The sequence below is a fragment of the Copadichromis virginalis genome, linkage group LG9 (genome assembly GCF_057382275.1).
Source record: "Copadichromis virginalis isolate Kocher_CV1m ecotype Utaka linkage group LG9, C_Virginalis_male_GT1.1, whole genome shotgun sequence".
Lineage (NCBI taxonomy): Eukaryota > Metazoa > Chordata > Actinopteri > Cichliformes > Cichlidae > Copadichromis > Copadichromis virginalis.
Genome location: NC_140626.1, coordinates 23,355,238 through 23,376,897, shown reverse-complemented (window position 1 = coordinate 23,376,897; position 21,660 = coordinate 23,355,238). Strand labels below are relative to the sequence as shown.

Genomic DNA, 21,660 nt, shown 5'->3' with positions numbered 1-21,660 from the left:
GAAGTTTAAATTATTTATCAGTGCACGACAAAGGGTTCTCCTCATCATCCAGTGTAATAGAGTACTGTGCAAAAGTGCTAATTTCTTCTTTTGCTCCCTAATTTCTTTAGATTTTGTTAGGAAAAGGGAAAATGGTTGCAGTGATGTATTTAAAAATGTGCAAACATACATGGAAATAAAATATATTTTGACAATTTTGACAGGTTTGAAAAATCAATATTTGATCTGACTTTCTTTTTTTCTTCTTCACAGCCTGAACCTTCTTGTCATATCTTTAAGTTGTCTTCAGGAATAGTTCTCGTTCTTGAAGGACATCCAAAGCTCTTCTTTGGATGTTGGCTGCCATTTGTTTTATTCTCTGTCAAGATGATCCCACGCTGCATCAATAATATTGACGTCTGCAGTCTGGAGAGGCCAGTCCAGGATTGATAGCGTCCCACTGTGTGCTTTTCTATCCCGCTATGCTTTTGCTGCAGTGGCAGTGTGTTTGGGATCATTGTTGTGATAAAAAGTGAAGCAGTTGCCAATCAGATGCTCTCCAGATGGTATTTCATGGTGGATCAGGATCTGACAACAAAACTGTCAACCCATGTTAACCCATGTTTAAATAAAGACATGGGAACAAATTATGTGTTTTTGTGACAGGCTGCTAGCAACAGTGTTTCTTTGCCAAGTTGTCTCTATGAGTAGACACAACACTGGTTCAACCCTTGAACTGGGTGCCTTTTAGCACTGAAATGACTCATAGGTCAGTGTTAAGTGGCTTAACAAACAAACAGGGAGGAAAAAAAAAGATTCCTCTGAAAATGGTGAGGTATAAGAACTGCAATGAAAATGAAGACAACTTTAAAAGACCTCCAGAAGACCTTGAGAACTCATCAAAGCCACTTTAAACAAATGACAAGAATGTCTGGCTCCTTCAGCACTTCAGACTGAGTACTTTTACTCAATACTGGAAAATGTCTGCACTGCTGTGCAAAACAAAATGTATCCAAAACACTATTAATCTCTATGTGTTGATTAAAAAAAACACAAGGATGTTCGAAACCAGCGTAATCACCTCTGGCAGCAGCATGTCACTGTTTCCAGGCAGCATTAAAAGCAAAAGAGAACAAAACAGGGAGAAATTACTCATCGGGATCTCGTGTTTGCTAGGGCCTTTCACGCAGTCAGTAGCAGCCATGCCTTCTATAACTTAGCCTGATCAAGACCACAATCTGCACTTGGCAGAAAACAATGTGACTGAAGACCACAACACATATTTTGAGAAGTGAACATGAGAAATACTTTGGAAAAGGGAAGAAATTTTATGAATTCATAACAGAAAGTGTTCCAAACGACACCAAGAAAGCTATGCTTATAGATATGACAGATTCCTCAAACTTTGTTTTCAATCACCAACACAGATTTTGGTATGTTTTTCTCTAAGCATTTTTTTGTGACCTGTTCTTGGAACTACCTGTCATACAGAAGCAGGAGCGAATCTCTCCTCTGAGTAAAGGTTCCAGCCATTTCTTCTTCTGCTCCTCACTGCCAAACATGTGGAGCACTTCCATATTTCCTGTGTCTGTGGAAAAAAAAATAGTCATAATCTTCCAGTAATTACTAGCTGAATTTGGTAACCTTTATGCTCTCGTGGAAGACTGATTTGATTTTCCTAACAAATAAATACCTTAAAAAGCTGAATCTGGAGATTTTTGTGTGGTTTGGAAGATATATTTTTAAAACCCCAAAATGGAGTGTTATGACTAAAACGAGGTTGAAATGTTGACATCTGGAGAGCCTTTTTCCTGACTAGAGAGAATCCTACTCATAAAAAAAGGAGAGAAAATGCAGTCTAGCTTCTATATACAAAGAGCAAGCCCATCCTAGTAGAGCAAAGTAAGGGACAAAATTGATCTGTAATATTATCAAAGGTCTTTGATGTAGATATTTTACCAGGAGCCTGGCAGTTAAAGACTTCAGGGGCAAACACACAGTGGCCGGTTTCTTCAGCAATATAGGCATAATCCAGCTGGGTGAGCCCACTGACTGCAGGCAGGAACAGGTTCCACAGCCCGGCTTCCCTGGCTTTAATCTGCACACAGACACATGTTATTATACAGAGTGAAAATGCAAGCCACGGCTTCTTTCCCTGTCTATGCTGATAACAAGCAGAGCTCCAGAAATTGGAACAGATCCACGCAGACACAAATAATAGTAATTTTGTTCAAACGCCAAATACTAATGATGGGTTGCAGTGCGTGGGCGTCTCAGGTGTGCTATTTACACAAGAGTCAAATAAACTTGGGTGTTGAACTTTCTGGACTAGTACTTAATCTTAGACAGTCCTCTATCACATGTGGTTGTATTTTTTTGTTTTGGAGGGTTTTTCCCCTTATCTGTCATTTTAACTATGTAGGATTTGTGTAAAAAAAGAGACTGAGTTACTAAGTTTAAAAAACAAAAACAAAAGAAATCAAACCTACATACCTTCAGATCCTCTATAATTTGAGGGGTGTGCCATCTCTGTGGAGACTCAGCGTGTTTGGTGTAATACTGTGCAACCTCCTAAGGAACAACAATATTTTTCCACAAAGTGAATTGTCAAGTGAGTTCATGTTGATGCTACAAGCACTCAATGGTAACATCAGCTCAACAATATATTCCTGCAGAGATAGCTTCATGGAAGAGCTTGTGGTTCTTCATCTGTTTCACTTTACGTGAGAATGCTACAAAGCCCTGCCATGTGATGATGCCCATATGCAGCATATTTTATGTAACCAGGAGACACATTGTTCTTTGACTCTACTTTATTAGCCTTCAGTGAAGAAACGAACTGCTGTGTACACAAGTTAAAATTTCATCAATGCACACAAAACCCCTCTGTTCTTGGCAGCTCTTGGAACTGACCTTCTGAGCAGGAAGCACATATTGTCTCATGAAATCTTTGACCTGCTGGAGAACAGCCCGACCTTTAGCTGTCTGGAAAAACAATCTGTCCTTTGTTGGACCTGTGAGGGGCCTGGCATGAAACACATTTCAAATGTTAAAATTCTAACAGAGAATATCAGAAGCAACAGCTGGGTGTCAAATTCCAACTGCAGCTGTCTTACATATAATCAACAGGTGGGATCTATCAGTTTTTTTGACCTTCAGTGACGAAGGATTTAAAAATTTTTTCCTGCTATAGCAGAGTGTTTATGCTAAAGTTATGTCTGAATGTGTCAAAGGATATCAGTGCATTGCTGCACAAGGAATTCATTCATTACTGAAACCTACCTCTGCCCAAGCTGCAAGGCAACCTTAGCCAAGGGCTCCACACACTGGCCAAACTGAGCTGCATTCGGTGCACTGGCATTACCCAGGAGGTGACGAGCGTAGATCCCCTACGAAAAACAAATAATAATTTTAAAAAAATCTTAATTTTAATGAAAGATTAAGTGACTACATTATGTGCTTGTCTATAACTTTTAATTAAATTTGAGGAAATGAGGTATGGAGCTCTGAGTTGCACAATACTGTATGCCAGTAAAAAAAAGAAAAAAAAGAAAATCAGCCTAGTGTTGAAATTTGGTACAAACCTGGGCAATTCCTGCCATTTTAAAGACAGACAGGGCCAAGTAGAAATTCAGTTGTGGCAATGCAGGGGGGATCCCCCGGCACCTGCAGTAAATGGAGATCAGGTCTTCCACAGTTGGGATACCTGCTCATTGAGGAATAAGACCAGAGGGACAAGACTGTGAGCAGACATAAACAAATAAATAACAGATATAAAATCATAATCAAATACAAATTTCTGAAAACAACAAATCTGTTTTTCCACTGTCTATAAATGTTAATCACTGTCAGAGTTATCAACAGTTGTTGGCGTTACCCTCTATTCCTTTTAAACTGCCCATCGTGCTGATAACGCTGAGACTTGCAGGCCAGTATTGTGGCATAAGGAAGTAGGCCAGATCTGCCAGGGGCTGTCCAGTGGTAGAAAGCTCCCAGTCCAACACAGCGATCACACGCGCCTTATCACACAAAACAGACTTTGTGAAGTATTCACAGACAAATGTAGCAAAGGTCTAAAAGTAAAGATCAGACAAAGTGTACCTCTGTTGGATGGAATATTAAGTTATCCAGTCGATAATCTCCGTGGACAAGAGTCACCTCATTGTCACTGGCTGGTAGATTCTTCATCAACCAATCAGACAGTTCATTCATGGCTGGAATGTCTCTGTGGGCCGCTGCAGTGTACTGCTTGGTCCAGGTGGAAACCTTTACAGATAAAAAGACATTCTTTAATTTCACAAATCGTGACTAAGTTCCAGATCAAATAAACAGTAAAATGACTTCGATTTAATGAATGTTGTGTTAACTCACTTGTCTCCTGCAATAACCTGGCCCTCTTCCATATGCTTCAAGGTTCACTGATGGCAGATCCAGTGAGTGCAGCTTTGCCAGGACTTCCACCGCAGCCACATACAGAGCTGTTCTCTCTGCTGGACTCACTCCAGGTAGACGAAGATCCCTGAATATGCGCCCCTAATAAACAGAATTGCACGATTGCCGTCAAACAAAAATAATATTTTCATCTTAGAAAAAACCATTAGAAAAAAATATTAGATTCAGGGACTTGTGACTCCTAAGTGCAAAAAAAAAGTACCTTCACATGTTGCATTAAGTAGAACTCTGTTCCAATGACTTCAATATCAGCGCAGTGCAGAAGGGGCTGTGGAACGGGGAAACCAACAGAGAAGAGGGCCTTCTGCACTCGATACTCCCTGTCCACCTGTGAACGAAGCAGAAAAATCCACTTCTATGAGAAACTTCACCCACTGAGTGAAGCTAATATGATCACGTGCTACTTTCCCAAACATTTGGGGAAAAGTGAGCTCTTTCATTTGATTAAATCCAATTAGTTACAAGGTCACACAAAACAGTGTTTGTGCACAGATGGTAAATGTAAAGCACCATTTAGTATTAAACATAAGTAACACGTATGAAGCTTTCATTAGATATAAATATATTCATTCGGGTTATTAAAAAAAATAGCTTAATTTTTATAACTAAACATAGCCAACTTGGTTATATCCTAAACACGTAATAAAAAAACAACATTTCCATAATTGTTTCCAGGAAATCTGCTACATGGTCGTCTAATGACCGCTCAGATTTGTGGCCAGGAACATTTTTGTAAAACTTTTGAGCTTATTTTTTTATCATTGAGCGCTCCCTGACTCACATATTCCCATTTCTGGTCAAATACGTAAATCCTGCAGTCAAACCATATAAAAAAAACAATTCTCACTAAAAAAAAATCAAGGCTGAAAAATAAACTTGTGACTTGTTACCTGATGCACAAAACCACTGTGTTTTGTCTGTATTTGTCAACTATTTCAGTGGTCAAAACAAGGTTATTATACAACCATAAAACCAAACTATAAACGATGACGACTTTATTAGGTACACATTGCTAGTACTGATTAGACGACCTTATGCCTTCACAACTGCCTTAATTCTTTGTGGCACAGAGTCATTAAGGTGCTGGAAACATTTTTCAGAGATTTTTTTATAAATACTGAAAGTATCACACAGTTGCTGCAGATTTGTCAGCTGCACATCTATGATTGAATTTCTGGTTCCACCACATCCCAATCGTGCTTTATTGTATTGAATATGACTGTGTGGGCCGGTTTGATTTTCTGCTACTGTAAACCATCTAATTCAAGGTTCGACGTGTTGTGCATTCAGAGATGCTCTTCTGCATATCTTGGTTGGAACAAGTGGTTATTTGAGTTGCTTATGCCTTCCTATCAGCTCAGAGCAGTCAGTCTATTCTACTCTGACCTCTGATATCAACAAGGCACTTCAGAGCAAATAAATGCTGCTCACTGAATATCTTCTCTTTTTCTGACCATTCTCTCTGTAAACCTTAGGTATGGATATGCAGGAAAATCCCAGTAGATCAGCAGTTTCTAAAATACTCAGACCAACCTGTCTGGCAAAAACAACCATACCACTTTAAAAGTCACTTAAATCACCTCTTTCCCATTGTCTCGCTGGGAATGATCTTCAGCAGGTCATCTTAACCTACACGCAATCCTAATGTAAAAATATCCCCCAGTTTATTTATTGACTTATTTGCTGTTTACCACTTGAGGTTGTGGTTGCTGCCAAAAATAATGAGAATTAATTAAAGCACGTATTGAAAACATATGGCTGGGCAGGCTCCAGCAATCCCTGAACTGGATAAGTGCTGAGTGAGTGATTCACCAGTTAACCCAAACTAAACTAAAACACAGACAGCACGAGGAAGCATTAGTTATAGGAGAACACATAAAAACAAACTAAACCTATCCATTTAAAATAGTAAAAATTTAAGTGAGGAAACTAACTCAGGACATTAACAATATTTTATTTATTTTTTAACCAGAACTACAATAACTGTGGGGGGAGCCTTACCTTGTGAGCTCCTGGCAACAGCTCACCTGGGGGTTGCTTCCTGAGAACATAACTGTTTGACGGCGTCTGGATTAGGAAAGTTGGGTTTGACTGACCAGCACTGAAAAGATAAGCGAGTGTCCCTAGCATGTTATCAGCAGGCGAAACATTTGCACAAGATTAACTTTGACACTACAAAATGAAGACAGACCTGGCTACCTTACCTGTACTGTCTTACAGTCAGGGTGTCATTGTTTGACAAAAGTGTCTTGGCAGTCAGATATCTCTGAAGCCTGCCAACATTGAATTTATGCTGCTGTCGTACAGGAGTGGTCGGTTCCTCCATTTCGCAGTTATAACTCTGGATTAATCATTGTCAGATGTATCGTTGCGCTAGCTACGTTTAGCATTATTGATATGATGGTCGGACCGTTTATCGATAGGCACAACGAGGTAACGCCCCTTAAAAGTTATTTTATTGCCACAAATTTATAAAATTATAAAACCTAATGACTAGAAGATTTTCGATACTAAAATAAAATAATAAAATAAGGGTTTAAACAATCCACTGGTGAAGTGGGAACAATGTAGGGTGTTTAGGTCGTTTTCTCCACGAACACTGTTAACGGGAACACACATCCTGACAGCTGGTTTGAGCAGCGAAGACGTGTACTTTCTGTGTCGATCCCTGTAGGGTTTTTAAATTTACGTTTTTGTGTACAGCATTATTATTTCTTTTACATAGTTTAGCCTTCGACTGTTTTCCTGATGGCGACGGTGGAGGAGCTGAAGTTGAGGGTGAGAGAGTTGGAGAATGAGCTGATAAAGTGTAAGCAGAAGCAGTGTGCCGCGGAAGATGCTCACAGTCAGGCACTAAATAGACCGAAAATTGACAAAATGAGCGCTGAAGTTGTGGATTCCAACCCGTACAGGTAAGTTTGTTTTTTAAATGTATTCATTATATGGTCTTTTAATTGATTTTTGTGTAGACGGCTCACTATGTTGAGAGCCGACGCCTTCCTGTGAGTCATACACCACAAGCTAATCTCAGCTGTGTTTTTATTTTAGTCGCCTCATGGCTTTAAAGAGAATGGGCATCGTAGATGATTACGAGGTATGTTCAAAGTTGTTCTTTGTTTAATAGTGCACGGTTTCTGGTTACTCTCCCTTCCAAGAGTTCATATTTCATATTAAACAATAAAGAAAAACTGCTGTTACAACATTAAATTACCTTTATCTAGCGATATATGTTTATAGAAACCCAAACCCGATATTCATAATAGCATGATTACATACAGATGTTTACCTACACTCATTATGGCCATGAATGTCGTGGTGATTTGGGGCTTTTATTGATTTCTTTGATCTGTTCTTTTTCTGGGGTGGAATGAGTAAGATACATGTTTAATCATTTACAAAACAAAACTTGGGTTCATAAGATTGAATTCATGTTGGATTTTGTCTAATCCACACAGGTTCAAAACATAAATTAAGTAAATAAATAATTACTACTAGTACTAATACTTGGTTAAATGTCTTTCTGCCAGTTGAACCTCAGCTAGGTTTTGCCATAACTCTCACTGGATATTTGGCCACTCTTAACAGCCGTTAGGCATAGTCCACTAATTTTAAATAGAGAGACAGAAAAGAGTTTATTTTAAACATGTGTATATATAACTAAAACGTTTTGAGCACGGTTGAGTTCGGAGCTTTGGGAATGGCCGTTGCAGCAGCCTAATGTTAGTTCTTTTATCCATTCCAAAACCAGTTTTGATGTGTGTTTGGGATCATTGTCCTGCTGGAACACCCAATTTTGTCAAGGTTCAGCCATCTAGCTGTTGATTTGGGGTGAAGCTGAAAAGCCCAAACGTAATGACATTCATCCCCAAGATGAGTGTATGTAAATTTCTGTTCACAACTGTAGCTATCAAAGCAAAGTTGGAGGCTTTTGTGTTGAGAAATGTGAGTAATTATTGTTTATAAACTTGTTGACAGAGAATTCGGACATTCACAGTAGCTGTGGTTGGAGTTGGGGGAGTTGGCAGTGTGACAGCTGAAATGCTCACTAGATGTGGCATTGGTAAGGTAATAGAAGCTTTCATTATCTTTCACTTTTACTTGATTTAAATTTAAATCCATGTCCATCTGTGCTGATTTTACTCTTACCGTGGCTTGTTCTCATTTTGTGGCATCCCAGTTGCTCCTTTTTGACTATGATAAAGTAGAGCTGGCCAATATGAACAGGCTGTTCTTCCAGCCTCACCAAGCAGGCCTCAGCAAAGTGGAAGCAGCAGAACACACACTCAGGTACACTGTTATTAACAGACATCCACTTTTCCACCAAAGCCATTCAGTTTCTTTCAAATATATCTAACTTCCCTTTTCCCCAAACAGAAACATCAATCCAGACGTGTCATTTGAAACCCATAACTACAACATTACTACGATGGAAAATTTTACACATTTCATGGATTGTATCAGGTTAGGATTCATATTGTATATTTTTTGTAGTTTTCTTCCTCTGTCCCTTTTTTGCACCAGCAAATAACTGTGTGTTTTCAGTCATGGAGGGCTGGAAGAAGGAAAACCAGTGGATTTGGTCCTGAGCTGTGTGGACAACTTTGAGGCCAGAATGGCCATCAATACAGTGAGTGTGTATACATGTCAATGTCACAAAAAAAGAGATTTAAAAAAAAAAAATACATGTAACTCTTACAAGTTGAATTCATTTTGGTGTTTGTTTCAGGCCTGCAATGAACTAGGTCAGATCTGGATGGAGTCTGGTGTCAGTGAAAATGCTGTGTCAGGACACATCCAGCTCATCATTCCTGGGGAGACGGCCTGCTTCGCTGTATGCTCACACTTAAATAACAACAACATATCTTTGCAATATGATGACGTCCAGCTCTTACAGAAAAATGTAGTTGCATTCTAAAACCATATAACACCCTCTCTCTTAGTGTGCTCCTCCACTTGTGGTGGCAGCCAACATTGATGAGAAGACCCTAAAACGGGAGGGTGTGTGTGCTGCCAGCTTACCAACAACCATGGGTGTTGTGGCAGGTCTCCTTGTGCAAAATGTCCTCAAGTAGGTTTATTTTCATGTTTTTCTGGGCAGGTTCAAATCTAAAAGTGTAAAGTGAAGTTCAATATTATTTATTAAATGTTTTGTCTTCCAGATATCTTCTGAAGTTTGGTACTGTTAGTTATTATCTTGGCTACAATGCCATGCAGGACTTCTTCCCTGCCATGGCAATGAAAGCTAACCCCCAGTGTAATGACCGTCACTGCAGGAGACAACAGGAGGAGTACAAGGTGTGTGTGTGCTCACTGTTTGCTCATGTAACATGATTCCAAGACTGATTAAAGTCCCATTCTTACTGCTTTTATATAGTGTTAGAAAAGCTAACCTTACTCACTTGTTTTCTGTTCAGAGGACAGAAGCAGAGCGGCCCAAAGTGGAGGTCGTACAGGAAGAGGAGGAGGTTGTACATGAAGACAATGAATGGGGTGAGCAAAAGAAACTTGTACAGTGTCCTAAATGTAACATAGTTTTTGTGTTGTTGTTTTTTTGTGTTAATGTGTGTTAATATACAAAAATGTGGTGCGCAGGTATTGAGCTGGTATCAGAGGTGACTGAAGAAGAGTTAAAGGCTGCTTCAGGTACTGTGCCCGACCTCCCAGAAGGCATCACAGTGGCTTATACCATTCCAACTGAGGTTAGTACGCTTTAAGATACCACAGCTTTGAAACTTTGAAACTAGGAGCCCTGTATGGGTAGACTCATTAATTTTAAAAAAAATATACTGACATTTATATCAAATACTTTTTTGCCTTAAGTAATAATGGTGAAGTCAAATATTTACAGCACTAAGTGACTTTTAGTGACTCTTCAGTTTTACTTTCATTCCATACTGCTTTTAAATGAAATTACTGTGGAGAGTACTGTTGGGCTTGAAGATCATTTCTAAAAAAAGCGGCATTTTGTTGTAATGTTTTAGTGTTTGGTCTTGTCTATGAACCCAATTCAACTCATTGTTTTCTTGTCTTTGAACTAGGAAAAAGCAGATGGCGAGACAGTGGAGGAGACTGAACAGAGCCTTGAAGAATTAATGGCTCAGATGAAAAAACTGTAGGAAACAATCTGAAGGTGCATTTCTGCTGTTAATATGAGACTAACCTTTTCTTGCCTGTTCATTCCAACATCATTGTGAAAATGCTAATTGCTGTACGATACAACCAGTTAAAGAATGAGTTCATCTAACCGCTGAAGACGTGGAATGCAATGCTGCTTGTGGTATTTCACACGCCGGGAAAAAAACCACACACAAAAACATCAGATATGTAATTTGCTGACATGGTAAAATGTTTAGCACTTGAAATGGGAACATTTTCTAATTACATATCAATAAACCTGAAGATATCAGTTAGTGTTTTGCTTACCGAATGTGCGTCCCAACTTTTCAACATCCACAAAAAAAGAAGAAATGTTTCCTGTAACATCACAGAACAATGTTCAAGTTGTCTCAATAAAGTATTTATTAGATGGACATGTTGGACTTTATTTTTATTTTCCTATACAGCTTTTACAGATGTTATTAACATGGTATTAATACATGAATAGATGCAAGCAGTAAAACATTTTGTATCTTGCAATAGGTTTTGGTACAATGTGTCCCTTTTGGCCTTAATGTATTGTACCTGAAGCCTTATATGTCACAGTGATGTCTTTGGTAAGACCCTATAATTATTTTGAATAAATGCATGTGCACTTAATTTTGCATAAACACAGCCTTAAATCAGCTACAGATAATGATTCTTCAGACATGTGTTTTACTTAATGGTCCAAGTTTTCCTTCCTCAAAACACTGTTGGATATGCATTGTATGTAACAAACGTTAAAATATATATATAAAATTCATAATGTAAACAATGTATATTTAAAAACAAAGTGCTGGGATCTGACAGTCGTGTTAATCATCATCAGGAGAGTTCACATTCTAATGTTTCTTCTTCTGCACGTTCTCACTAACGCCCTTTTGTACTGGGTGTTTAGCATGATTCACACGGAACAATTTGAATGCCTAGATTGAAAAACTAACATTTCAAATGTGAATATAATAATATAACCTGTTGTACCATACAAAGTTGGTCATAATTAAGCATGTTTTTATGGCTGGAGTGACTTCATACCCACAAATAAATCTAGGCTAAGCTGAAATTTGAGTTTAGTGTAGTGTAGACCTGAGTTTAAAGCCTGTTAAAGAACTGATTTCTGAAGTGTATTACACATGACTGCATGCAAAACACCACTGGCAGATATGCAGGTTTTAAACATGAATACTGTAAAGTTCACATTCCTTTTGGCAGGTACAGTATGTACCTTCACCCACATGTGATGACTAAATTTTAAATTAGTTTTGGTGAAATCAAAGGATTTCAGTAACACTGTATAATAGTTAGAGCTGTCCAAACAGCCATTACTAATCAGCTGCAACCCTAAGCAGGGTCACCTCTGAGCATGTGGGAGGGGAGCAGGTCCTCTCACACTAAATGCGTCTCCGCTGGAGGAATGGCGAGATGGGGCGTTACCACACACTAATGATGGCTCTGCCTCTTTGATCTCCATTGCACGCTTGTAAAGCTCTGCTGCCTTCTCGAAGTCACCCTCTTCATAGCTAGATTGAAATGTAAATTAAGAAATAAAATTTATAACGTAACCAATAACATATTATTCATAATTAAACTTTTGCTAAATCTCACTCACTAATGTACCTTAGCACAGCCAGGTTTTTGAGGGTCTCCCCAACCCGTGGATGAGAGCGACCCAAACTGTCCTCGTAGATTTTCAGTGCTCGTTCATAAAGGGGCAAGGCATCGCTGTGCTTCTTCTGCCAAAGACACAAAAGAAATCACAGTTAGTTTTGCTCTGCATAATCTAAAATGTTAACAGTCAGTGAGATGACAAATAAAAATTTATACAAATCATTTAAATTCACTGGTTCAATACAAGTTAAATATGCTTATTATAAGTAATTTACTTGCTAGCAGAGGTAACTGCCCTTGCCTGCCTTTATTTACGATTACTGTTTTACATACTCATTCTATGTGCATCATAATATGTCGAAGGGGGGAAGAAAATTGTACTTTACATTTATTAATGTGAGAGTAAAAATGTAAATATATCATTTGATAGGATCACAACATAGATAATAAACATAAAGTTCAAAAAATTTAACCAGCTGTGTCTAAGATGCGGTACTCAAGAGTAGTACTCACATGCATTAGTAACTGTAAAAATCCCATATAAGTCATCATCTTTATTTATAAAGCAACCACAGCTGATGCAAAGCGCTTTACAGTGTTACTAGATAATATAAATACATATGATATAAATAAAAAACATAAAAAAGAAAAAGGCCAGGACAGGGGTTATATGCTCTCTTTTACGATTTCCTGTTATCAGTCGTCCAGCTGCAGATGTGAGAGCAATGACTGACTGACTCCCACATAAAGTGACATGCAGTAGTTCAGACGGGATGAAATAAAAGCATCGATCACTGTTTCAATGTGCTGTGTAGAAAGAACTGACTGACTGTTGCCAATCGCCTTGATGTATAATGTATAAGAAGTACTTTAATTTTGTGAATAAATGTTCATAATAATCTATTTTGATTTACATTTTCCTTAATGTAATGTTTTGAAGTCGGATATAGCTATTTTTTCTTAAGTAAGATGATCCCTTTTTTTTATTGAGGTATGCAATTCTGCAGTGCGCAGTTGAGACAACAGAAGCAGGGTAAGTCTCACCAGTTGGCAGTAGATTACTGCCAGGTTGACCAGTGCGGTGGCTACACTGGGGTGCTTGGGGCCAAAACTTTTTTCCCTGATTTCCAGCGAGAGCTCATAAAGTGGAACAGCCTTCTCTAGTTTCCCCTGAACAAAACACATGAAGTGAAATCATTTGCCTAATTCAAGATAACATCAACAGAAAGTATCATGTGAGTGCCATTTGTCTTACTCTGCGTTTATAGAGCATGGCGAGGTGTTTGAGTGTGTATGCCAGAGAAGGGTGGTCAGGAGACAAGGCTTTCTTGCGGATGTCTAGAGCCCTTTCATACATGTCCTCAGCTGCTTCATATTCTCTCCTTTCAGTGTGCAGTGCAGCCAGGTTGTTCAGTGACTGAGCACAGTCCGGGTGATCAGGACCGAGGACCCGCTGGCGCATCTCCAAAGAGCGGGTTAAAAACACCTTGGCTGCACTGGTGAGGGCAAAGAGAAGGATTTTAGTTGAGCTGATGGAATTTAAAAAAACACACACACATATTACTGATCATTTGAAGTACAGGTACTAGACTGGAACTATACACCGAGGGCATTGAGAATCTATAATATTATAAAGCAAAAACTGTGGACATGCTAGGTGCTGTTTCCTTACTCTAGGTTGTTCTGGAGGTAATAAAGAACACCCAGTTCATTTAAAGTTTTGGCACAGTCTGCAGAGTCTTTTCCTAGGGTCAGCTCTTCCAGCTGCAGGGCTCTGCGCCTCAACAAACTGAAGCCATACTGAAAGGAGAAGTAGATAAAAGACATCCAATATCTCTTATTAAAGGAGTATGACTAAGTGTGTAGGAATCTGAGAACGACACTCACCATATGACCTTTCTGTCGAGCAGTTTTCTGACGGATCTTCACAGACCTCTTCCTGAGTTTCTCTGCTTGTTCATACCTGAACAAAAGCACCAGATGTTAGCTCTTAAATGTGTTTCTTTAATTGAATCCTGACTTGTCAGAGTGTGATTTAGTCCTCTGAATTTTTTTAATAATCACAACAGCTGGTGTTTGTCTTTAATGAAGATATAGCCTGACTGAAACACCTGCAACTATTAACGGCAATTTCATAACATTAGCCCCAAGATAGTCCTGTTTACTTGTTTTGCTTCTGATAGAGCATGGCGAGTGACTCCAGTTCTCGAGCCACACTGGCATGCTCGGCGCCGTAGGCATTCTCGCTTATCTCAAGGGCTTGCTTGTACAGCTGCTCAGCATTTCCATACTTCTTCCATTGGACATAAACTCCAGCCAGCTGGTGCAGAGAGCGAGCTACACTGGGATGGTCTGGATCCAAGGCTGTCTCTCTAATCTCAAGAGACCTTTGTAAAGGTGCTACAGCCTAAACAAATAAAAAATAAACAGAATCAGACATATACACAATTACCATGAGCTCATTCTTAGCAGGAAAAAAAAAGACTAGACTTCTTCAGACAATGTAGGCAAAATTTAAGCCTTTTAAGACTAGGCAGGAAAAGATGTGTGGTGAGGAATAAACATAGTGTTTTTAATATTACAACCATTCACCCTACCTGACTAGGGAGGCCCAGATCTTTGAGGAAACGTCCCAAAGTCTCATACAGATTTGCGAGCCTGGTCATGCTGTCTTCACTCTCGCAGCTCTTCTCGTAGCGCTTCAGAGAGTCAAAATACTCGGTGGCCATGGAGCTTTTGTCTTTGCCGACATACTGCCAGTAGGCCAAGAGCTCAGAGAAATGACCCCTAAAAAACAAAACACACATCTTTGGCAAAGTAGCTGAAGAAATGCATCAGGCTTTGTGACAACGCCTCGTATGTATGCATGCTTTCAGGCAACACTAACATGTACCTCTTGTAGAGATTTTGAGAGACAAACAAGTTCAAGAGGCTGAGCTGCAGTTTAGGTTTGTCCTCCTCCTGCTGGAGCAGCCAGGGAAGTTCATCTGCGACACGCCACGTCACTCGATCCTGGCTAAAAACACACACACATATAGATTGATATGAGTTGTTCTGACAGAGCCGTGTGATTTGTGTGGATCTCTGCAGGACCTGAGTTGCTGGTTGAAGTAATGAATTAGTTTCTCTCTATAAGTGGTGGAGCTACTTCCTCCAGTCAGAAACTCTAGCCTCACAGCTTCCCAAGCCTGTCAGAAAAACAGAAAGATGAAAAATGCTAAATTGCAGCCTAATTCTATTATGCATTTTGTTTTTATTGATGCTGTTGTATCATTTTACCGACTAAGAAGCCTAATTACCTGTAGATGTTGAAACCTGATGAGTCCACAACGGAGTGTTACAATGCAGAGTCTGTTCAAGAGGTACAGCAGAGAGGACAGGACAGGCAACTCTACCTCTGGGAAAAGATCTAGTACCTCTGATTCACTCACTCCATTATGGCTGGCACATACAAGGCCCAGTATCTAAAGGCAGACAAAGAACAATCACCTATTCCTCTGCTACACATTGGAAAAAAACATCAAATAAAGAAAAATTTTCACATTCACATCAAAACCAGAAAGGGTATGTGTTTCTCTGATGCCAAATTAAATTACACACATATTTCAAACTAAAAGCAATAAGGACGGGAAAATCTGTGTTTAAGTCACCTCTCTCATAATGTGGCGCTCTCTGTCTGTGCAGAGAGAGTTCAATGTCATTTTGAGTGCCAGGCGGTAAAGTGACATGGTGTCCTGACACTGCAGACACTGCTCCAGGCTCTTCTCCAGCAACCCACAGGATCTACTGTTAGGAAGCAGCAAAACAAAACAAACAAAATCGAAGTTATTCAAAAAGAAAAAAAAAAGGTTACTATTTTGTGAAGCGAACAATTAAAATTAAAATAATTTAAAAGGGTCAAACAGGCTGTCCAACTCTGCAGAGGATACATGCTGGATTTGAAGGTTTTTATTTTTTTCATTCATTTACTTCTTTATTTTTTTTTTTTAATAATGTATTTATAATTGTGAAAGCAGAGGTGGCGAACCTGGTGATCATCCTTGCCAGCAGTGTGACATATAATGCATTGCATGTCGATGCACAGCGACAGTGCCTTTCCAGCTTCTTCTCCTGAAACAAAATACACACATTCCGGTATCACAATCTTTAAAAAACAAACAAACATACTGCTGCTAAGGATTTTTAAATGTCTTTGAAGGACCTTGTGAAGGGGTCACAACTGACCTGATCCCTAGTAAGTTTGAGATCCATGCTCTGGCACTCTGCATTGACTATACTCCTGACCTCTCTGGGACTCAGTGGGTCTAAGTGGAGTGTGGGCCACAACCTAAACACACAAAGTCGCAGAAAAGCATATGAATAGCCATTTTGACCAATACTGGGATACTGGGAATTCACCGATTGTGTATTACCTCCAAGCCTGAGGACAAGTCTCTACATTGACAGACACCACCACTCTGACATTGACAGGCAGAGGGTCAATTAGCCACTTCATGTGTTTTTCTGCTTGCTAGAGCAAAAGGGGACAAACAGTAGTACAGACAAAAATATACAGCAGAGAGTAAACCCAGCTGAGTTGAATTTTGAATTTTATATAGTTGTAGAGGCTGTTAACCTGTATTTGGTCAATGGAGTCAATGATGATGATAATGTTTCCTTGATGGCGCGCTGACAGTCTTTCAAGCCAGCGGGGAAACTCTTCTAAGATCTTACTGGGCTCCATGGATAAGCCGGAAATGGACCAGAAGTGCTGCAGCAGCTGTTTGAAAACAGACAGAAATAAAAACTGTTTCTTTCAGTAGTTTAATAATGCAGAGTCATCAGTGTAAGAAAGCATTAACAAGAAGCAATCAGAGATATCCCTTACTTTAACTGTGAGGCGTTTGATAATGAGAACTGGCTCTGAGCTTGTTGAAAGTGGCCGACCAACAAAATGATACAGAAACAAGGTGTTGGGGGATTGTTTCTGCTGGAGCTCGATCCTGAAGAGAATTCAAGACTAATTAGCAAAGCAGGCAAAGCATGCAAAAGGTCCAGAATATTCCAGATCATTAAAAAGAACATACTTGTCCATTTAATATATAATATAAAACAAGATTCTTTTTCCCAAGGGTGCAAGAGTGTTGGCCTGAAGTGATTGGAGAGTTCAATTCAATTCAGTTTTATTTATATTTCGCCAAATCACAACAACAGTTTCTTCAAGGCGCTTTATATTGTAAGGTAAAGACCCTACAACAATACAAAGAAAACAGAGAAGGTTGAACGGTTATAATTACTTTGTAACATTTCTAAATGTACTGCTTAAAAGTTTGGAAACCTATTAAAGACTTACAACAGTTTTATTTAAGAGGAATTCATGACGGATACGTTATAATTAACTGAAGAAATTAGTTCTTACCATTTGGAGAGTAAAAGAGATTTTCCTGAGCCTGGACCCCCAGATACCAGGAGAGGTGGTGTTGGAGGGGGAGCAGCTATCATGTCATTCAAACGATCTATATACTGAGGTCATTGATGCATCACAGCATTAGTAATATCAATGAAAAGTAGGATTTGAAGACAAAATCAAAAGATTGAAGGGATCAGTAAGAACTGAAGTACCTTCTGGAAGCTTAATTGTGAGGTGGTGCCACTACAAGCCTGTTGATAGGCCTCGATCTGCTCCTGCTCATCATGTAGGTCCCACAGCACATCTCCCGAGTCTTCTTCGCACCCCTCGTCCATCCCAGAGTCCTTAGACTCAACGTCTGCTACTTCAAGACACAGCAACTCCTGGATGAAGCAGGAAAGAAAAAAAAATCAGACAAAAAAAGGTTTCAGTTTTAATTCTTATACCACAGACTTTAAGCTTTGTGAATTGATAAAAATAAGGATGTTAAAAGACAGTCTGTACCTGCTTGATGATTTTCTCTAGCTGAGCATAAATCAGACTGGCCCCCTCCTCTGCAGAGCCACTATGATCCACTACCTAGTAATGTTCAAAACAGGTTTGGGACAGACACAGTATTAGATTGCATTTAAAGACAATAAACAGAAAAATATCAGCTTTTTCTCCACAGTTATTATTTTATTTATACTGATGCATTGCATGAAATGGGTTGAAACTAAAAAAAAAAATTTCTAAACTTATTAACCATATAAGTACCTTGATTTTAGCAGCCTTGTCTGCAGCATTGACCCGTTCGAGCAGTTGCCTGATGGGTCCATTTAAATTGTGATCTTCTTCGGTCCTAAGATACAGCACCAATGGACGGCCATCTGGATTCTTAACAAAAGCCTCTTCACAATCCTCCACCACAGAGCTACGGCAATGTATTATGCATGAATATTAAACACAAACCTTCGTTAATCTTTCGAGAAAAAAATTATTTGTGTGCAATCTTTATTATAAGGTTATCAATTTCCTAAACTCACCATACCTAGGGACAGTAGATTTGAGAAGAAGAACACACAGAGAACTCCTTTCAATCTCCTGCTTGCGCTCTACAGCGTATGAAGCCGCATTCTCCTCTGGGAAGAAGACATTAAGGTAGAAATGGCCTAGACTCTCACATATTCGCCGCAATACAGAGGTGTGTTTCTGCAATTAAAACATTAAGCACAGTTTTCCCAGACCTGATTAATAATAAGGTAGAAGGTTATAATAAGGTTAAAGGTATTTTTCACAAAAACTGCCATTTTAAACCCACAATCCCACACACAGATTTTCTCAAAGATAAAATCAAGTTTTGTTTTTTCTTTTAATTTGATTCAATTAAAATTCTATGAGTGGATCTGACTCAATGAAATACAAAATGTCCAAAATTAAAAAGAAAAAAAAATCCAAATAATGATTTTACTGGCATATTTATCGAGTCATTCATTTTTATCTTAGCTTAGTTCAGCCTTTCATAATATAACGCTACAGTCCTGTTACTTTAAGCCATGTCCAAGAAACAGCCACGTAAAAGTGGGCAGCGTTATAGTGGTACAACAACATCACATGAAAACAGAATATTTACAGTTTTTACAGTGCTCATCTTACCGACCTTTATAAATATATCCAGCTCAGCTTTGGTCTCCTGGGTGAAGATCAAGTAGCAGCGGACTGTGTTGCTCCACAAGGCCTGGGGAACGTGAGGTGACACCTGCAACAGACTCGCCACAGCAGCATCCCAATCATCTGACAAAGACAGACACATATGGTAAAATATACAAGTCATGCCCATGAAGAGATTAGTGAATATGTGCTTCAAAAATACCTGCTTGCAAACAGAATGATGTTAATAAAAAAAATCACAATAACTAGGTCATCTAGAGGTCAGTTTCTCAGAAACACTCTCTTCCCTCTCAAAGTTTCCTTACCTCTGCTCACATTAGCAAAGGGCCCTTCCACATCTATTAAACTGTGTGCAAACTCTGGTCCTCTGAATGTTTGTTGCAATTGCATCATGCTGCCCATAGAGGGCTCACTTCCCAGCACACCGCCAGTCCAGTACTCGCACTGTGTTCCTGTAGCTGAAGACATTTAATAAATCACTGTGGTGTTTTATCATCATATTTGCTGGACAGGAAAACTTATGCAGAACCGATTGATGGCTTAATAACAAAAAGTCCCCAATAGTGTGAATTTTTGTCTTACCAGTGACAGTGGTTTGGTTGTCATCGGAATCCGAGTCATTTGGGTCATAAACCTGGATTCCCTGAGCCTGTAACTGTTGAAGTTTGGCTTCCAAGTCCCTTTTAGCCCGCAGGAGATCCTGTATCTCCTTTTCTTTTGTCTCCCGGAAAATCTGGTGGTGATTTTGCCAAAAGGTTAAAGCTGCAAATGTGAATACTAGAAAGAATGCAATGCCACAATCGTTCTCAAACTGTGAGGCACAGAGCTGTGTCAGGGCTTGGACAACCAGAGCCAAAATTTTGGGTCAACTAAGATGAATGGATGTTATTGTACTTTTATCATACTTTGACTTTGACTTCAAATTTGATCATTTTATGCTTGTTTATTGTTGATGATTGTAAAAGAAAGACATGTGAGGTATTAGGGGGAACTTTCACCCTCTTGTGAAATGAGGCGTGATGCAGTGTACTAGTGCTGTGGGATACTGCAAATTTTAGTACAGATCCGATACCAAACAAACGCAGGGTCAGTATTTCTGATACTTTTAACCTATAAAGCCAGATTGTGTAGCGGAGAGCAATGTGTCAATAAATGTGTCAATAAATTTACAAATTCTATACAAACACATTTTAATGACCACTAAGATTTAGACATTTTCCATAGTGGGCACTGTTTGAGGATGTTTGATCACTAGTATCAATCTGATAACAATACCAACTTTGGTATTAATCTGCCTACGTCTATGATGTACCTTAAACTGACGTTTTACTTTGTCCCTGTCATGTTCAAATGTGGCAGCCCTCTCCATAGCTTGATATTTTGCCTCAAGAGCACTCTCTTTCTCTCTGAGGATCTTCTGGTAGGTCTTCTGCAGAGCCTGTGGTGACATTGAAAATAGCAGCATCCCACCGTCACATTAAATCATCCAAAGCCCACAACTTTTTCAGTGAAGTTAGAATAAGCCTTGTGCATTTTGTTCATTATCACCTGCAGCTCTGCTCTCAGCCTCTTGTTCTCCTCATCCAGCTTTGCTTCCTTCTTTTGCATGGATGAGATCTCGTTGTTCTTGCTGACACGGAAGATTTCGTACTCTTTACGGAGTCTTTCATACTCTGCAGCATACTCTAGATCCACAGATGCTGTGGATTTGAAACTGGCCCCAATCACACGAGGTCCTCGGCGGAAAGAGCTGCGCAGTAATCGGGCTTTGGGCTTCACCTCGACGGGTATCTCACAGGCTTCCCCGCCTTCACCCCCATACCCGTCCTCGATAACCTCCCCTGGGCTCACCATAGAGGATGCGGTGCCCATGGTGGCCAAATAAGTTGGAGAAAAAGAACTGCTCAACTTTTTTCGATGCTCATAGCTGCTCCTGTGTAATAAAAGACGGGGCGGGATGGAGTGTCAATTAAGGAAATCTTTTTTTGATGGTTTGTCACTGGCATTTCTGATCTTTAAGTTGTTTTTTTCCAGGCCGTCTCGTAAAACAACAACAAGCAAAAGGCTAAGCTCTTTCCACAAAAGCAACAGGTAGCATTAGAATTATTTGTATTTATTTATTCATGTATTTATTATTAAGAACTGAAAAAATGACAAAGCAACGCGTTTGCAGTTACTATCGAAATGGGTTTAAGCATACCCGACTAATAGCAACAAATCCAGATGAACTTAGTTAGCTTCGTTAACATTAAGTTTTGGAGCGGTTCAACACCCTAACTGCGTCATTTATTAATGTAAAAACTAAAGCAACGGCACAGTAAAGTGTTTTAGCTGAGAAGAAACCTGCCTACACGCCCAAGTTTGGCAAATGAAGGTTAAACAAATAGCTACACTCACGGTCCGCTCCCCTCACAGCTTCTTCCTGGCTGCCTTGGTAACAAGGA

The 21,660-nt window shown here is 39.4% G+C and overlaps 3 protein-coding genes across 4 annotated transcripts in view; 1 reads left to right on the top strand and 2 right to left on the bottom strand.

Moving 5' to 3' along the window:
• Positions 1-6,836, bottom strand: part of acad11 (acyl-CoA dehydrogenase family, member 11) — a 20,451-nt gene extending 13,615 nt beyond the window's left edge. Inside the window, exons 1-12 of the mRNA XM_085468271.1 lie at positions 6,636-6,836; positions 6,433-6,532; positions 4,634-4,759; positions 4,351-4,512; positions 4,081-4,245; positions 3,857-3,998; positions 3,564-3,685; positions 3,262-3,368; positions 2,893-3,004; positions 2,473-2,550; positions 1,939-2,077; positions 1,460-1,567 (exon numbers count right to left, since the gene is read on the bottom strand). Of these exons, the coding sequence (XP_085324397.1) occupies positions 1,460-1,567; positions 1,939-2,077; positions 2,473-2,550; positions 2,893-3,004; positions 3,262-3,368; positions 3,564-3,685; positions 3,857-3,998; positions 4,081-4,245; positions 4,351-4,512; positions 4,634-4,759; positions 6,433-6,532; positions 6,636-6,757 (1,483 nt within the window). The 5' untranslated portion in view covers positions 6,758-6,836. The remainder of the gene's footprint in view (positions 1-1,459; positions 1,568-1,938; positions 2,078-2,472; positions 2,551-2,892; positions 3,005-3,261; positions 3,369-3,563; positions 3,686-3,856; positions 3,999-4,080; positions 4,246-4,350; positions 4,513-4,633; positions 4,760-6,432; positions 6,533-6,635) is intronic.
• uba5 (ubiquitin-like modifier activating enzyme 5) lies at positions 6,800-10,961 on the top strand. 2 transcript variants are annotated; one of them, XM_085468274.1, is made up of 13 exons: positions 6,800-6,864; positions 7,157-7,343; positions 7,480-7,525; positions 8,407-8,496; positions 8,609-8,718; positions 8,806-8,892; positions 8,974-9,058; positions 9,158-9,262; positions 9,372-9,499; positions 9,591-9,726; positions 9,846-9,921; positions 10,024-10,130; positions 10,470-10,961. In XM_085468274.1, the coding sequence occupies exons 2-13, from the start codon at positions 7,180-7,182 to the stop codon at positions 10,545-10,547; spliced, it is 1,212 nt and encodes a 403-aa protein (XP_085324400.1). In that variant the 5' UTR covers positions 6,800-6,864; positions 7,157-7,179; the 3' UTR covers positions 10,548-10,961. The 2 variants fall into 2 exon arrangements, with proteins under 2 accessions (XP_085324400.1, XP_085324399.1); XM_085468273.1 differs by lacking the exon at positions 6,800-6,864 and having other exon boundaries at positions 7,042-7,343.
• On the bottom strand, positions 10,859-21,660 carry nphp3 (nephronophthisis 3). The gene is made up of 28 exons (XM_085468266.1): positions 21,614-21,660; positions 20,765-21,149; positions 20,529-20,654; positions 19,799-19,949; positions 19,522-19,674; positions 19,206-19,339; positions 18,597-18,757; positions 18,323-18,479; positions 18,071-18,145; positions 17,779-17,949; positions 17,576-17,679; positions 17,045-17,159; positions 16,793-16,936; positions 16,590-16,687; positions 16,402-16,504; positions 16,205-16,287; positions 15,828-15,963; positions 15,477-15,641; positions 15,271-15,365; positions 15,071-15,193; positions 14,775-14,964; positions 14,343-14,584; positions 14,065-14,140; positions 13,850-13,977; positions 13,433-13,673; positions 13,222-13,347; positions 12,187-12,302; positions 10,859-12,089 (listed from the first exon to the last, which is right to left on the bottom strand). Exons 2-28 carry the CDS (start codon positions 21,086-21,088, stop codon positions 11,921-11,923), a joined length of 3,906 nt encoding a protein of 1,301 aa, XP_085324392.1. The 5' UTR covers positions 21,089-21,149; positions 21,614-21,660; the 3' UTR covers positions 10,859-11,920.